Here is a 16883-nt window from a genome sequence, read left to right as displayed (position 1 = left end):
CGGAGCAGGCGGCTCGGAGGCGGCGCGGAGCTGGAGCCGGGGCGGCGCGGAGGCAGGGGAGCCAGAGGGGGCCCTGCCCGGGAGCCCGAGGTGGGCGGCCTGCGGGAGGCGGCGGGCCTGGGGCTGAGCCTGGAGCGGTCCCGGCCCCGCAGGCCCTGGGAGCCCGGGGGAGGGGAGCCGCAGAGCCCCCGAGGGACGGACGCAGAGTCCCTTCCGGGGTCCTGGTAGTCCTGTGAATCCTGGGGGGGCCTCGCCCCTGTTTCCTGAACCTCAGTGGGGACCACAGCCCCTCCCCACCCCGCAGGGACTCCAGGTCCCCCTCCTGAGCCGGGGGCATCCCCCCAGCGCCCTTCTCTGGACCCCACTCTCTCTGAGCCACTAGTCCCTTCTCTGGGACCCAGGAGACTTTCTCTGGTCTCCTCTGAATGGCCAGGGAGACACCCACCCCCTTTTCCTGAAGCCAAGCCAGGACTGTGCTGTCCCCTTCCGTGATTGTGGGGGGGTCCACTGCCTTTTTGAGGCTCCAAAGGAGTTCTGATCTCCTCTTCTGTACCCCAGAGGGGCCCCACCTTCTCCCTCCCGACACTCTGAGCCCAAAAGGAAGCTGGAGGCATCTCCTCTCAAACACTCAGAGGACTTCAGCAACCTTCCCTGGGTACCCCAAACTCTAAGCCTTTGTGGGGTCCTCAGATCCCTTTCCCCAGGACACCCAGCTTCCCTCTGGTGATTCCTCCCAGTGGGGGCCCAAGTAGGGGGTGACTCAGCTAGTGCCCAGGCCTCCTTCCTCTGGAGCCCTCATGTCCCCCTCCTAGATACCCAGCTTCTAGCTCTGGGCCTTTGGGGTACCTTGCTTTTCCTCTGGGTCCCACCTTCCTTGCTGAGTTTCTGTGGCCTCCCAGGCCCTCCACTGATTTAGAGGCTTTACTGGCCAGAGGCTCTGTTTTTTCCTCTTCTAAGCTGCAGAGGCACCTAGACTCCCCTGCTGGAGGTTCCAGGGAAGATTCAGATCTTCCTTTCTTGGAATCCATTGGAAACTGAGCCCTTCATCTCCTTCAGGACCCCAGCCTGTCCCCACTCCCCACCTTAGGGCCCCTCCTCAGCTCTGCCTCCTTTGCACCTGTTCTGAGCCCCACCGGGGCCACGGCCTCTGGGATGATGATGTGGTCCAACTTTTTCATGCAAGAGGAGGACCGGCGGCGGCGGGAGGCTGCGGGCCGGCGGAGGGCTCAAGGGCAGCATCAGCTGACCCCCGAGCGGGAGGGGAAGATCAAGCTGGGGCTCCTGCTGAGCGCCGTGGGCGCCACGCTGGCTGTGCTGGCCGTGGGCACCGAGTTCTGGGTGGAGCTCAACACGTACAAGACCAATGGCAGCGCCGTCTGCGAGGCTGCCCACCTGGGGCTGTGGAAGATGTGCACCAAGCGGCTGTGGCAGGCCGACCTGCCGGAGGGCAGAGATACCTGCGGCCCCGCAGAGCTGCCTGGAGGTGAGAGGCCACGCCCCCAGCCCGGGAGTTGTGCCCCAAGATAGCGAGAGTGGTGGGGGTAGGAGAAGCCCATACCCCAGAGAGAGCCTGAGCCCCAGGAAGAGAGCTTGGACCCTTAGAACCCCCCCCCCCCCCGCCCCATACCCACATCAACCCTTGCTCCCTGTAATATCCTTTGCCCCAGGCACAAGCTGTGTGTGTTGGCTGGAGGGGGGGGTGGTGGTGGTGGTAGAAGGTAGGAAGGAGAGAGAGGAGAGTCTGTACTTCCAGACTAGTCTGTACTGACCATCCTGTACCCCACCACAAGTGGCCTGTTCCAGCTACATCCTGTGCCTCAACCTGCCTGTACCCCCAGACTAGTCAGTATCCTAAAGCTAGTCCACCCTTAAATCAGCCTGCATCCCCAGACCAGCCTCTGCCTCCAGTCAGTAACCCTCAGACCAGCCTGTATCCTCAGACCAGCTTGTACCCCAAGAATAGCCTGTAGCCCCAGACCTGCCTGTACCCCTACACCAGCCTGTATACCTAGATCTGCCTGTATCCCTAGACCTGCCTGTACCCTAGACTGGCTTGTAGCTGGAGGCCAGCCTGTGCTCTAGACCTGCCTGTGCCCCTAGACCAGCCTGTACCCTTAGGCCAGCCTGTGCCCCACACCAGCCTGTATCCCTAGACCTGCCTGTACCCTAGACTCGCTTGTAGCTGGAAGCCAGCCTGTGCCCTAGACCTGCCTGTGTCCCTAGACCAGCCTTACCCCTAGGCCAGCCTGTGCTTCAAACCATGCTCTGACCTCCAAAGCTCCTGTACCTCTAGCACAGCATGTGACCCCAGTCATTTCTGCGTCTCCAGACCAGCCTGTATCCCGAGAGAGCCCGTGTTCCCTAGAGAAATCTTGTACCTCTGCATGCAGCCTGTGTCCTGAGACCCAGCCTGTCCTCCACACTCCGCTGGTGCCCTCAGTCTGCATTCCCTAAAAGCACCCGCACTTATTGAGACAGCCTGTGCCCCGAGAGAGAGCGTTTGGATTCCTGGGGTCAGCTTGCTTCTCCCACACTGGAGGCAGGCCACACTCCCATCCTGTGGGCCCTGGGGAGACAGACCATTTTGATGCCTTCCCCAAAATGGAATCCGTGCCTGTTCCCCACTATTGATTCCACCAAGCAGACCTCTTGCCAACCACCCCTCAACATCCCACCAGAGACCTTGTGCTTCTAAGAAATGTGCTGCTTCATTTCCTGCCCCGTCACCTCTGAATGCCCAGACTGAACCCTTCAGTCTTCCTTATTTTCTCCTCCAGATACCCCACACCGGTCACTGTTGTGCAGAATGGACTTTCACCCCTGGCTATGCCAGAGAGCTATCCCATACCTCTCACTCTCCCTGACAGGACATGCCATGCTCTCTATGTATACCAGTGGGACATCCTATACCCCTTGGGAATGGGAATGGGCTCTTGCTCCACATCTACTGACCCAAGGAAACTAACACCCCTCATGGTCCATCCAGGATGTCACAGGCTTGGTCACGCAGATGAGATCTCCAACACTCTGCTCTCCAAACAACATCCCATAACCTCAGTGTCCCTCAAAGAAGATCTTCTATTCCTGGGCTGTGGATGGGATTTCCCTCCTCAATTATCCAGATGTGACATCTTACATCCATAGGATCCCCAATAGGATGTCCCAAATCCTTGATAGCAAAGTGGGATGTCCCTGTAGTGTGAGGCACCCACCCACTCAGCATCCAGATTAAATACCACTTCTACAGATGGGCTAATTTTTTGTTCCTCAGAGCCTCAAGCAGGAAGTTCCCAAACTTTTGCAAAATGGGATGCCCTGGTCATCATATGCTTGTGTAATTTGCTGAGATGCTTCTGTAATGCCTAGGTTCTGTTCAAAGTATTTCATATGCATTAACTCATTAATCCTCATAGCAACCTTATCAATAGTCACTAATTATAATCCCCATTTTAACAGAAGTGAGAAATGAGGAGTGAGGAATGTTTAGTGGCGTAATCTATGTTCCCAGGCCAGTCAGCTGGGATTTGAACCCTGATTGTCTCTGTTTTTAACAACTATACTGCTTTGCATCTCACAAGTCCATAAAGATGTCCCAAAGGTCCTTGCTGCCCTGGAGAGGCTGCCCCCATCCCAACCTCACCGCATAAGGCAGGACTCCTCACATTCCTTGTTATCCTCCTATGGGTCTTCAGAGGACCATCTCCATCATCCCACACTCCTGACCCTGCTGCCAAGGGACCCCAAAGGACCCTCCAGAAGCTCATCACCACTTCCATTATCTCAGAAATATCCCACACTTTGCTCTGCCTCAAAGGACATCCCATACCACCCTGGGCTGCAAGGACAGGGGAAGGGAGGGTGTGTGTGACCCATTCTACTCTTTTCCGAATGGGATATGCCATCTGGAGTCAGAGACGAGATTTCCTAAATCATTAGTAGCCAAAATGGGAGGCCAGACAGCCCACACTCTCTCAGAAAGATGTACCACACCTTCTTACTCTCTAGATGGGACTTCACATTTCCCTCATGGATGAAGACCATGTGTCCCCCACTGACTGCTACCAATAGCATCCTCACCCTTTGCTCTTCTGCATGAAGCATCCTTTACTTCTTGCTGCTGCAGGATTGCTGTTGCAGGGTAAGGATTCCCGTCCCACTGCTTTTGATGGGACCCCTCACGTCCTTTGCCTTCCCTTGGGCCATGGCTGCAGCATCCCACCACCTCCCCTGACTCAGCATTTTATTTCTCACCCCTCCACATCCTCCTTCAATGTGGAAAGTTCCTTTCTCCTTCTCCAGACACACCACCTGGTCCCTCTTCTGCTTCTTGTACCCATCTTATTGTTGACCTCTCTCCTCCACCCCTCTAATGCCTCAGTTTCCCCATCTGTAGAAGGAGAGAGAGTATTGGGCTAGGTGAATTTTTTGGAAGTTCCGGTTGCAGGGATCCCTGGGTGGCTCAGCGGTTTAGCACCTGCCTTTGGCCCAGGGCGCGATCCTGGAGTCCCGGGATCGAGTCCCACGTCAGGCTCCCGGTGCATGGAGCCTGCTTCTCCCTCCTCCTGTGTCTCTGCCTCTTTCTCTCTCTCTCTGTGTGTCTATCATAAATAAAAATAAATAAATAAATCTTAAAAAAAAAAAGGAAGTTCTGGTTGCAAAATGAGGTTTAGGAAGTGCCCTCGTCTTTATAAGGTTTAGATACCCTTAGACTTCACGTTCACAAAATTGGACAACTCTTACTCTTCTTTGGTTTCCATCATAGTTGTCACCGGCCTTTCCAAGAGCCTTCTCGTCAGTTATTTTACATGATATTCTCCCCCCCGCCCCACACCTTCCTTTCTAACTCGGCTCTTTACTTGTGTCTGATATGCATCCACGAATATATATTTTAACTTGGAAATTATGTAGCGTTATTTTATATCTGTCTGTGTTTTAATTTACATAAATGATATCATGCTGTGGATTTTTCCCCGTTTTACGATTTTTCCCCCTCAACACTTTCTCAGATCTCCGCATACTGCTTTCTGTTATTCTAGTTCATGGCTACCACATGCTGCAGAGATTTGCACAAGAGGGCATCCATCCCCTCGACTTGATTTCCCTAGAGATGGATCCTTGGGTTGATTGACTTCCTGTTATTTACAAACAGTGTTGCAGCAAATATCCACATATATGTTCCTGCGTGTAGTTTTTGCCTGGATGCATACCCAGAGATGAAATTGTTGGGTTATGGGGTATATACATACTTTATTTCATAAAGTACATCAGAGCACTTTCCAAAAAGACTAGTACCAGTTTATGCTTCCAGCTGTTTCTTATGCTTCCCATGCTTGATATTTTATCCTTTTAATATTTGTCAATCTAATTGATCTAAAGTGGGTCTTCCCTGCTGATTTAAGTTGCTTTTCTGTGATCCCTGGTGAGGTGGAGCATCTCTTCATATACTTGTAAGTCATTCAGGCTACTTCTTCTGTGAATTGACTATTGTCGTCCTTTGCCCTTTTTTTTTTTTTTTCCAATTGGTTTCCTTCTCTTTTCTTGCTGACCTGCAGAAGCTCTTTGTGTGTTCTAGTTTGGAATTCTCTCTGAGATGACAATCTCTTCTGAGTTTGGTAGCCTTCTGTTCCCTGTATTTTGGTGTCCTTTGTTGAATAAAGAGGATCATCGTTTCTAATCCCACTTGACCCTTTGCAAACCCATATGATGGAGCCAGGAAAGAGACTCTTATCTCATTTTATAGAGAGAGAGTCAGAGGCACCAGAGAGGTCAATAGCCCTCACAAGGCTGCAGATCTGGACCTCAAAGCTCCAGACTGGAATCCTAACTCCTGTATAACTGGGTGACGGCAGATGGTTTTTGCTTCTCTGAGCATCATTTTTCTGCTGTGTTTGTCAGGGATGTGGATGTCCTATTTTTAGGCTGTTAAATGTTAGTGACTGTTAAATGAGTATGAGTATGTTAAATGTCCAGTCCCAAGCTTACACTAGCAACTTCCATGTCATAACCTCTTTCTCTCTACTACTCCCATAGAAGCAAACTGTACCTATTTTAAATTCTTTACCACGGGGGAGAATGCACGCATCTTCCAGAGAACCACAAAGAAAGGTGAGAACTCTACACTGCAGTGGGGTGGCAGGGGGGGTATGCTGACTGTACCAGTGGAGTTCTTAATGGCTTTGGTTTCTCTGTTTTGCCCTGGGGAGGTCCCATCTTTGGGGGCAGGTGGTTCCCCAGAGCTCCATGCCTGATGCTCTTGCCCCAGCTCTACCTTTGCCACATGCTATGTGGCTTTGGACAAGTCACAGCCGCTTTCTGTAGATAGCACTTTAACATCCTAAGCATGTGCATCTGCCACAGACTAGGCATAGGGCTGCCTGTTTCATTTATAAGAACTCCAGTCCTTTGCATGACCCTACAGGGCAGGGGCTTTATTTTCATCTCCCATGTGAGAAAATGGAAGCCCAGAAATGGGTACATTTACTTTTCCCAGGAAGTGGCAGAGGCAGAATTCAAACCCAAATAATCCTGCCTCTAAAGCAATGCTCTCCTATAGAATCTTCTGTGAAATGGAAATGCTCCATTTCTGTGCTGACCAATATGGTAGCCACTGGCCTAGTGTGGCTGCTGAGTGCTTGGAATGTGGTTGGTGTGATGGAAAAACTGTTTTTTAAATTTGGGGTTTTTGTTTGTTCTGTCCAGCATGGAGCCCAACATAGGGCTTGAACTCAAGACCCTGAGATCAAGACCTGAGCTGAGATCAAGAGTCAGATGCTCAATTCACTGAGCCATACAGTGAATTCATGCCATACAATTTCTCCTAAATTTTGTGTTTTTTAAAAATATATTTTATTTATTCATGAGAGAGAGAACGAGTCAGAGACATAGGCAGCGGGAGAAGCAGGCTCCTCTGTGGGGAGCCCAATGTGGGACTCAATCTCAGGACCCCAGGATCACTCCCTAAGCCAAAGGTAGATGCTCAACCACTGAACCACCCAGCCATCCCGCCCCTAAATTTTGTTTTAATTTAAATCCATTTATTTATTATATATTTTTAAATTGTAGTTCGATTTGCCAACATATAGTATAACACCCAGTGCTCATCCTGTCAAGTGCCACCCTCATTGCCTGTCACCCAGTCACCCCATCCCCCCACCCACCTCCCCTTCCACTACCCCTTGTTCATTTCCCAGAGTTAGGAGTCTTTCATGTTCTGTCATCCTTTCTGATTTTTCCCACTCATTTTCTCTCCTTTCCTCTTTAATCCCTTTCCCTATTTTTTATATTCTCCATGAGTGAACCCACATAAAGTTAGTGTTTCTCAGATTGACTTACTTCACTCAGCATAATAACCTCCAGTTCCATCCACGTTGAAGCAAATGGTGGGTATTTGTCGTTTCTAATGGCTGAGTAATATTCCATTGTATACATGGACCACAGCCTCTTTATCCATTCATCTTTTGATGGACACTGAGGCTCCTTCCACAGTTTGGCTATTGTGGACATTGCTGCTATAAACATCGGGGTGCAGGTGTCCTGGCATTACACTGCATCTGTATCTTTGGGGTAAATCCCCAACAGTGCAATTGCTGGGTCGTAGGGCAGATCTATTTTTAACTCTTTGAGGAACCTCCACGCAGTTTTCCAGAGTGGCTGCACCAGTTCACATTCCCACCAACAGTGCAAGAGGGTTCCCCTTTCTCCACATCTTCTCCAACACTTGTTGTTTCCTGTTTTGTTAATTTTCACCATTCTTACTGGTGTGAGGTGGTAATCCATTTAAAATTAAAAGACCACATGTGGCTAGTGGCAACCAGTATGGTTCCCACATATAGTGCAACTCTTAAGACCCTTTCTGCTATAACCACAGCCTCTCCATCACCCCAGGACCCAGAACCTTAGCATCCCTCCCCACCAGTAAAGGTATTGTGATCATGTCATGACTTTTATCTGGTCTTTGTAAGGAATTGATGAGATGATGTAGCTAAAACAGACTGTGGGGTGCCTAGCACATAGTAGGCCCTTAATAAACAGTGGTTCCCACCCTTTCCACTCCTTTCTCTCTTTCTTTGTGCTCAGTGAGCTTGGTCAAGTCACCGTGCCTTTATGGGAGAGTAAATAATCATAATGCACCTGTTCAGCACATCTGCTTTGTGCTAAATGCTGCACTGGGCACTTCATATAAGTGATTTCTAACATACCTCCTTTTCTGTTGTCACCCACACACTTGCTGCCTCATCTGCTTCACCTGTAAGCAAACAGGGACCGGATCATAAGTAATGATGGGCAGTTTCCATTACCTTCTAATCCTGGCTGTGTCTCCTCTTTGCTCTGTGGCCTCAGGCAAAGCACTGGCCCTCTCGGAGTCTTAGTTCTTTCATCAGTGTAAGCAAAATTGGACTGGATGATCTACCTGAAAATTCTTGTCCAGTTCTGTATCTTCCATCTTCCTGGCTCTAGGTCCCTACAGGAGAGTTCTCCCCACTCTCTACATCCCATGTTCTCTGTTTCTTCCTTCCAGAGGTGAATCTGGCAGCTGCGGTGATAGCAGTGCTAGGCTTGGCAGTCATGGCCCTGGGGTGCCTTTGTATCATCATGGTGCTCAGCAAAGGCGCAGAGTTCCTACTCCGAGTTGGAGCTGTCTGCTTTGGCCTCTCAGGTGAGGGTTGGGAGCCTGGAGACTGAGGGAATAACATGCTGGGAGGTAAGGTGTCCAGGTACTTCTGCATGCTGGGAGGTTAGATCTCCAGGCACTGCTGCATGCTGGGAGATTGAATCTCCAGGTACTGTTGCATGCTGGGAGGTAAGATGTCCAGGCACTGTTGCATGCTGAGAGCTGAGGGAAACCCATGGGCTATATAGTAGGCTCAAAAATGGGAGAATTCCAAGCTTTCTTGTTGCCTAGGGATTAAAGTATCTCCAAACACTATTTTAAATTTGGACCAAGGGTCTCCAAGGATTGTTGCATACTGGGATGTATGCTGGTGGTTGGAGGAAGCTCAAGGGTTATACAGGTCTCAAATATAGGAGAATTCTGAGCCCTGTTGTTGGTTGGGAATTGGGGGGTTTCCAGTTTGAACCTGGGATTTTGAAGCACTGTTGCATGCTGGGAAGTTGAAGGACATCACCAACCACTGTTGCATACTGGAAAGCACAAGGGCTGTCGTAGGTTCAATGTGGGAGTTCTAAGGCCTGTTATTAGCTGGGAATTGGAAGGTCTCCAAATGCTCTTAGATTTGGAACTGAGGTCTTCTTTTTCTTTTCTTTTTTTCTTTCTTTCTTTTTTTTTTTTTTTTTTTTTTGGAACTGAGGTCTTCAAGGACTGTTGCATTCTTGGAGTTAGTGGTCCACAGATATAGGACATCTTGTTAATGTAGTCCTCATTGGATCAATGTTTTCTAAGGTGGATAGAAAGGTCATTAACTATATAAGCTTTCTTTATTTATCCTTTGTGTATTTATTGAGCACCTACTATGTTCCATGCCCTGTGCTAAGGGTTGGAGATATAAGACTAACAACAAGACAATAGTGTCTGCCCTTACAGAGCCTAGATTCTGGCAGAATTAGACAGTAACCAGTAATTACACGTACAATAATTCAACTGTAATTGTGAGAGTTATGATAAAGCATATTAAGGGTATGCATTGCAGTGAAGGTGTGTCAGAGAAACTCAGGGAAGGTGATATTTAAGCTGGTAATTGAAGAATGAATAGGAATCATCCAATCAAAGTGTGGTGGTGACAGTGGAGGTGGCAGTATTGGTGATGTTTGTTGTGGTGGCAGCGATTGGTGGTGGTGATGGTGACAATGATGGTAGTGATAGTAGTGATGATGTTGGTGGTGATGGTAGTGATGATGGTGATGATGATGGAATAGGATGTATAGAGGCTGTAAAAGACTTGACACATTTGAGGAACAGAATGAAAATCACAGCATAAAGCAGGCCAAATCTTGTACAAATGTAGATCATAGTCTTAACTAACAAGTGAGATAGAGCCTGATGCAAGATAAGAGAGACATAATGAGTCTTCAAGAGCATGAACATATGAATGGAAAACAATAATGGCCAAGTCTTATTATTTTGTTGCTTTAGAGATCTTCCTTTTTTTTTTTTAAGATTTATTTATTTATGATAGACATGGAGAGAGAAGAAGCAGGCTCCACGCACTGGGAGCCCGACGTGGGATTCGATCCCGGGTCTCCAGGATCGCGCCCTGGGCCAAAGGCAGGCGCCAAACCGCTGCGCCACCCAGGGATTCCCCCTAGAGATCTTCCTAAATAAAGGAAAAAATTCAGTCATTTCCTTCCCTTTCTCTCATTAATTCAGATGGTCATTTTATTCATTGATACACAGACACATTATACACAACATATTTGTACATATATGTATATGTAATATCACCTGAGTGTATAAGATAGAAAAGTGCTTTCCCTTATGGAGATTATCATCTGTTTAAGGACACAGAAATATCGCAGATCATCCAACAATTACAAACTTCTAGGTAATATAAAGGAAAAAGAAAAGTAGATTTCTGTGAGAGTGCATAATGAAAGCACTTGATTTAGAGCAGAGTTAGAGAAGGTGTCCATGAGTTACCAAGTTAGACAGAGTTTGGTGAATTTAAGGTCTTGAAAGAAAGCCGGAGTGGCTGGAGCATGGAGAGTAAGGAGGATACTGGTATAAAACATGGATCAGAGGGGTGCCTGGGTGGCTCAGTTGGTTAAGCGTCTGCCTTTGGCTCAGATCACAATCTCCAGGTCCTGGGATCAAGCCCCACGTCAGTCTCCTTGCTCAGTGGGAAGTCTGATTCTCTCTCTCTCTCTCTGACCCTCTTCCCTGATTATTCTCTCTCTCTCTCAAATAAATAAATAAAATCTTTTTAAAAAGATGGATCAGGGAATCAACAGGGAATCAAAACATCTATGTTGAAATCCCAACTTCTGAAGAGTTATGTGATCTTAGGCAAAAAAATTTTTAATCTTTGAACTCAAGTATTCTTATGTCCATGAACTCACTCATCCAAGTATCCATTTGTCAGGTATCCATCCCATCCATCCATCCACTGATTCATTAATTCCCTCCCACTGCCTTCTCTTCTTCCTTTTCCATTCTCCTTCCTTTTCTCCCTCTCTCCCTCCATCTGTTTTCTATCTGTTCATCCATCTAATCATTCAACAAGTATATTTTTATATCTAGTAAATGCTAGATGCTGTGCTAGGTACCACTGGGGATAAAATGATGAATAATAAGAGTAAGATGGTCTCTCTTCTTGTGGAATTTATAGTTGGTAGGAATTTGATGCTGCTGTTATTATTGAACTCATACTTGGGTTATTCCAGGGGGTACCATGAAGGTGTGGATATAAAAGTGTATTATAGAAGTCTCAGGCATGAAGTTTTTCTGCAAATTGTGCAACCAAATGAAAGTGAGGGAGTGGATTTGATGCTGTAAGTACCTTGGTTATATTGGGTATCAAGGACTGGGCAGATTGTGTTTTTAAGTTATCCTTAGATAAAGGGACAAGTTTGGGTTATATTGTTTCTCTCCATAAAATAAATACATCAGGCATTGTTCATGTTTTAGAGATATGAGATAGACAAGCTTCCTGCCCTTGTGGATTTGTAGTTTAGTGAGGGAGACAGAAATTGGACAAACAGGCAATACTAATATATAAATTAATATATATTAATAATTATCAACTGTGATAAAAGCTATAAATGAAAAGAGTATGAGGGAAATGTATAATTGGGAGATCTGATATTGACTTCAGTGGCAGCACTCAGGGAAGGCTTCTCAGACTAAGTGTAACATAAATAGGGATGCATAAAGGTCTCTAGGCTTGAAAGAATTTGGTGCATTTAAAGACTGAAGGAAGTTCCACTCCCTACTATTATAGGGTGGGAAGAGCAGCCAAGAGGAGGATAAAGAAGTAGTCAGGGGCCAGATCACGTGGGCCCTTCTAGGTCATACAAATGATGTCAGGCTTGATCAAGGAGGAGGTATAGTGACATACCTAATGGAATAGTCTATGGAGTAGACCAGGCTGTGCTCAAACACAAGCTCCACTTCTCCAGTCTTTAATGTTCCCATCTATAAAGTGGGAATGATGATAATACATACCTCACAAGTTCTGGTGGGAAGAGATGAGAAGTGAGAGCATCTAGTTAGATTCTTGGCGCAAAGCTAGTGTGTCAAGGCCAGGGGTCCTCAGACTACAGCTCATGGCCAAATCCTACCTTTCTATGCTTTGGGGTTAGTCATCTTTTTAAACCATAAATCATATTGTGGTTCCTACTTGATTCAAAGGCCAAGGGCAGCCTGGGTGGCTCAGCGGTTTAGCACTGCCTTCAGCCCACGGCCTGATCCTGGAGACCCTGAATCGAGTCTCATGTTGGGCTCCCTGCATGGAGCCTGCTTCTCCCTCTGCCTGTGTCTCTGCCTCTCTCTCTCTCTCTCTCTGTGTCTCCCATGAGTAAATAAATAAAATCTTTTAAAAAAAGGCCAATAAATTAACAATAAATTACTACCACTAGAATAACATGACTCCAAGGTCTTATGTGGCCTGGTTCCTGGCTACATGGGACTTCATCTCTTACTACTTGTTCCCTCTGTTCTGGCCACATTGGTTTCTCTGCTATTCCTTAGACACTCCAAACTCATTTCCTCCTCAGAGCATTTTGCACTGCTTCCCATGTTTTATTTCTTCATATCATTTAAGTCTCTGATCAAATATTACCTCCTCAGAGAGACCACTGTTGACCACCTGTCTAGAGTAGGTCCAGTACCTGCTGTGTCCCTACCTTGCCTCTTTTTTTTCCTATAGAATCAATCACTACCCCAAATTACATATTTGTATGTGTATTCATTTGCTCAGGCTGCCACAGACTGGGGGCTTAAAGATGAGAAATGTATTTTTTCACAGTTCTGAAGGCTGGAAGTCTGAGATCCAGGTTAGGGCAGGACCGTTTTTCCCCCCAAGGCCTCTCTCCTTGGCTTGTAGATGGCCATCGTCTCCCCATGTCCTCAAGTGGTCATCACTCTGGCTCTGGGTGTCTGTGTCATGATCACCTCTTCTTGTAAGGACACCAGCCATTTTGCCCTATATATTGGGATAGAGCCCTATTGACTTCATTTACATTTAATTCTTGCTTTAAAGACTCTATCTTCAAATATGGTCGTATTCTGAGAAACTACAGGGTCAGGATGCCAATGTATGAACCTTTGGGGGCACAATTCAGCCCACAGCAATACATTTACCTGATTATTGTCCAATTCTCCTTCTGGGATGAAGCTCCAGGAGGACAGGCCTTTGTTAGTCTTATTTATGTATTTTATAATGAGAGCTCAATTGAGATCTGTTGAATGAATCAAAGATGCATGAATTAGCAAAGGAATAAAGGGGACTGGAGAGTATCTCCCCTTGTCAGGATGCTCTTCACCTCCAGTGTCCTAAGCTGAGCTGCATGGGGCCAAGGAGGCCTCAGAGGGAGCCACTGACTCACAGGACACAACTCCTGGCTGCATTCTCCAGGCCCCTGATTAAAAACATAGGGAAGTGGACTGCTGGGACGAAGGAGAGTCTAGAACTTAGATTGGGGCCGGACTCCAGGGTCTGAGAGACGAGGCATATAGGACTCATGACTCATGGATGACCATCAGATGGTCCTATGTGATCTGTCCCCAAACTGTCTTTGTATTTCTGTTATCCACTACTCTCCCCTTCCCATCCTCTGCTCTAGGCACACTGACCTTCTTTTTTTTCCCCCAAACACACTATACTTATTCTACCATAGGGCCTTTGCACCAGGCATTCCCTCTGCTTGAAACAGCCATCACTTAGTTTTGTGCATGGCTGGCTTCTTTTCATCATCTAGGTCGTAGCTTAAATGGTGTTTCCTGATGACATCATCTTAAAGTCCCTGCCCCCCCTTGGGTGTCATTCCCCTTCCCATCACCCTGTTTTTATCTCCTTTCCTGGCACACATCACTCTCTGAAATTATCTTGTCCTCTCATGTGTTTATTTGGAAGTTACAACCTGGCAGCCCATAACCAGCAGTGACCCACAAATGCACTGTGGTGGACAGTGCAAAAAGAGTTCTCTGAGCAAATATTTAAAGGTTGGGTAAATTTCTATAAAATAATAATCATTAAAAAAAATTCCAGCTATCCTTGAAAAATCAGAAGGTTTGGCAATTGAAGCCCCCATTTCTGAAAGCTGTCAGCCAAAGCTGAGTTTTGGCTACTCCTTGTCATGTTTTCCACCATGCTCACCTGCCTCGTTGATTTATGCTTTCTCATAGTCTCCTGCATGGAATTTGAGTTTTACAAGCCTTGGTTTATTTGCTTCCCACCTGTCTCTTCCAAGTAGAATATAAGCTCTGTGAGGTTAGGGTCTTTGTCTGTCTTGTTCTTTCCTCTTTTCTTGCTGTTGTTGTTATTAATCAAACTGCATGACAACTTGACTGCTTTTCTTTTTGTTTTGTGATCCCTCATCTTTATTGGGGTATGACTAATAGGCTTTACTGGGGTGTGATTGATGAGTGGAAATTGTAGATCTTTGAGTGGACAATCTGAAGTGTTGATATACATGCATGTTGTGAAATGATCACCACAGTCAGCTTAGCTAACACCATCTATCCATCACCCCACATGGCTGTCTTTGTGTGTGTGATGGGAACTCTGGGATCCAGTCTGTAACAGATTTTGAGTGTGCAATACAGTGTTGCTAACTATAGTCACCTTGTTGTACATCAGATCCTCTCAACTCATTCACCTTGCATAGTTGAATTCTGTGCCCTTTGCCCTACATCTCCCTGTTTCTTCTCCCTCCAGACCTTGGCAATCACTCCCTCTGTGCTTCCATGAATTTGACTATTTCAGATTCCACTATCACTCTTTCCAAAGCCTTGCTGGAATTTTTTATTTTTGTTTTTGTTTGTTTGTTGTTTGTTTAAGTAGGCTCTACTCCCAATGTGGAGCTTGAAATCATGACCCTGAGATTGAGTCACATGCTCTACTGACTGAGTCAGCTGGGCACCCCTTTTATTTATTTATTTTTTTTAACATTTTTTAAATGGAGTCTTTAATTGATTCTTGATTCCAGGGTATGTATGTATGTATGTATGTATGTATGTATGTATGTATGTATTTGAGGTGGGGAGGGACAGAGGAAGAGAGAATCTTAAGCAGATTCCATGCCTTATGGAGCCCAACACAGGGGTCCATCCCCACAACCCTGAGATCAAGACCTGAGCTTAAATCAAGCTGGACACTTGACCAACTGAGCCACCCAGGTGCCCCTGCTTGTTTTTTTTTTTTTTTTAAGCGATAGATACATAACATGAAATTTACCATTATAGCCATTTTTGTGCTTGGTTCTGTGGCATTTGGCACGTACACACTGTAGGGCAGCCATCCCCACCACCCATCTCCACGACTCTTTGACTTCTCTGTTTCCCCAGCTGAAACTCAGCCTCTGTTCCCCTGGCCCGTCCACCCCTGGTGGCCACCATCCTCCTTCTGTCTCTAACATTTGTGCTGGGTTCCCTTATTTACCTCCTGCTTCCCAAACCGTGCGTGTTATACAGTAGGTGTTTCATAAGAAGCTGTTAAATGAATGAGGTGGGGGCAGTCCTGGGGTGATCCCCAGGCTCCTGTTCGAGCAAGCACAAGATGGGGTGTGTCAGGGATCCTGGGGGCCCCTGAGCACCGTGTCCATCCTCTCCCCACAGGCCTGCTGCTCCTGGTCAGCCTGGAGGTATTTCGGCATGCCGTGCAAGCCCTGCTGCAGAGAGTCAGCGACGAGAACCCCCCAGCCCCTGCCCTGACCTATGAGTACTCCTGGTCTCTGGGCTGTGGCGTGGGGGCCAGCCTCGTTCTGCTGCTGGGAGCTGGCTGCTTTTTCCTGCTCACTTTGCCGACCTGGCCCTGGGGTTCACTCTGTCCTAAGCAGGGGCCCCGGGACACCTAGAGCAACCACTGTGCCTTCTCAAAGCTCCTTCTAAACTCTTCCTTTTCTCCATTTTATCCCTCAACCCCCACCCCCTGGAAAAACTGTGTTCTCCTTGTTGTGGGGCTCACATGGTTTGCACAAACCTGCCTCTTCTGCCTCATTGTTTCCCTTTGTGAATATGTTCTTTACTATAGCTGAATTGGGATGCTCGGGGGTAGGATGGGGAGAGGCTTTTTGCAAATGAGGGTCCCCAGGGAAGGCTGGGAGGGAACTGATGGGGTACCTAGGGGGTGGGGTGGAGGGATGAGGTTGGGGGTCTTGGGAGGGAGTTGGACCGATTCATTTCCCAGATCTGGATGTATTCACTTGTGGGAGAGACTTCTTCCAACTGATTTGAATCTTGGGGATATGGGGGAGGGGGAGGGGGAGAGACCTTTGGGTCTGACCTTGCTACAGTCGGTGTGGGATTAAAGATTTGGAAATTTAACAGCTTTGATCTGGAGTCTGTTTGGATGTGATTGTGCGCCCTGAGGTAGAGAGAAAAGTGACTGCCTCATGCTCTCTAAAAACCTGTGGCAGGCTACTTAAGCAGCCCCAAAGTCACATATCAACAAACCCACAGAAGGTGACAGGAAAACATAGCAGTTTTGAACACAAACATTGTGGGTCGAACCACATCCCTCCCAAATGTCTGTGTCGGAATCCTAACCCCCAGGACCTCAGTGCGAGACCTGATTGGGAGAGTCTGTATGGAGGTGGTGAAGTGGAAATGAGGTCATCAGGGTGGGCCCTCATTCAGTGACTGGTGTCCTTAGAGGATGGGGGATCAGGACACAGGCAAGCATGAAGGAGGAGACAGGGAGACAGTGGCCAGTCACCTGTTAGCCCAGGAGAGAGCCTGGTGCAGATTTTCCCTCTCAGTCCTTGGAAGG

General features: G+C 47.4%; 1 protein-coding gene across 1 annotated transcript; it reads left to right on the top strand.

Moving 5' to 3' along the window:
* Nucleotides 1-62: 62 nt before the first annotated feature.
* Nucleotides 63-16240, top strand: CACNG6 (calcium voltage-gated channel auxiliary subunit gamma 6). Its single transcript, XM_072768163.1, has 4 exons — nt 63-1483; nt 6031-6105; nt 8519-8656; nt 15731-16240. The coding sequence occupies exons 1-4, from the start codon at nt 1153-1155 to the stop codon at nt 15967-15969; spliced, it is 783 nt and encodes a 260-aa protein (XP_072624264.1). The 5' UTR covers nt 63-1152; the 3' UTR covers nt 15970-16240.
* Nucleotides 16241-16883: the final 643 nt, after the last annotated feature.

The sequence above is a fragment of the Canis lupus genome, chromosome 1 (assembly GCF_048164855.1).
Source record: "Canis lupus baileyi chromosome 1, mCanLup2.hap1, whole genome shotgun sequence".
In the NCBI taxonomy this organism is placed as follows: Eukaryota; Metazoa; Chordata; class Mammalia; order Carnivora; family Canidae; genus Canis; species Canis lupus.
The sequence above is the reverse complement of the archived record's forward strand: the minus strand, read 5'-3'. Positions and strand labels throughout refer to the sequence as shown.

Bases quoted from the DNA above. Each gene is read 5' to 3' on its own strand.
- CACNG6 (XM_072768163.1), top strand. From the start codon at position 1,153: ATGATGATGTGGTCCAACTTTTTCATGCAAGAGGAGGACCGGCGGCGG. The intron at 6,106-8,518 runs GTGAGAACTCTA...TCTTCCTTCCAG, and splicing joins CCAGAGAACCACAAAGAAAG to AGGTGAATCTGGCAGCTGCG. The intron at 8,657-15,730 runs GTGAGGGTTGGG...CTCTCCCCACAG, and splicing joins TGTCTGCTTTGGCCTCTCAG to GCCTGCTGCTCCTGGTCAGC.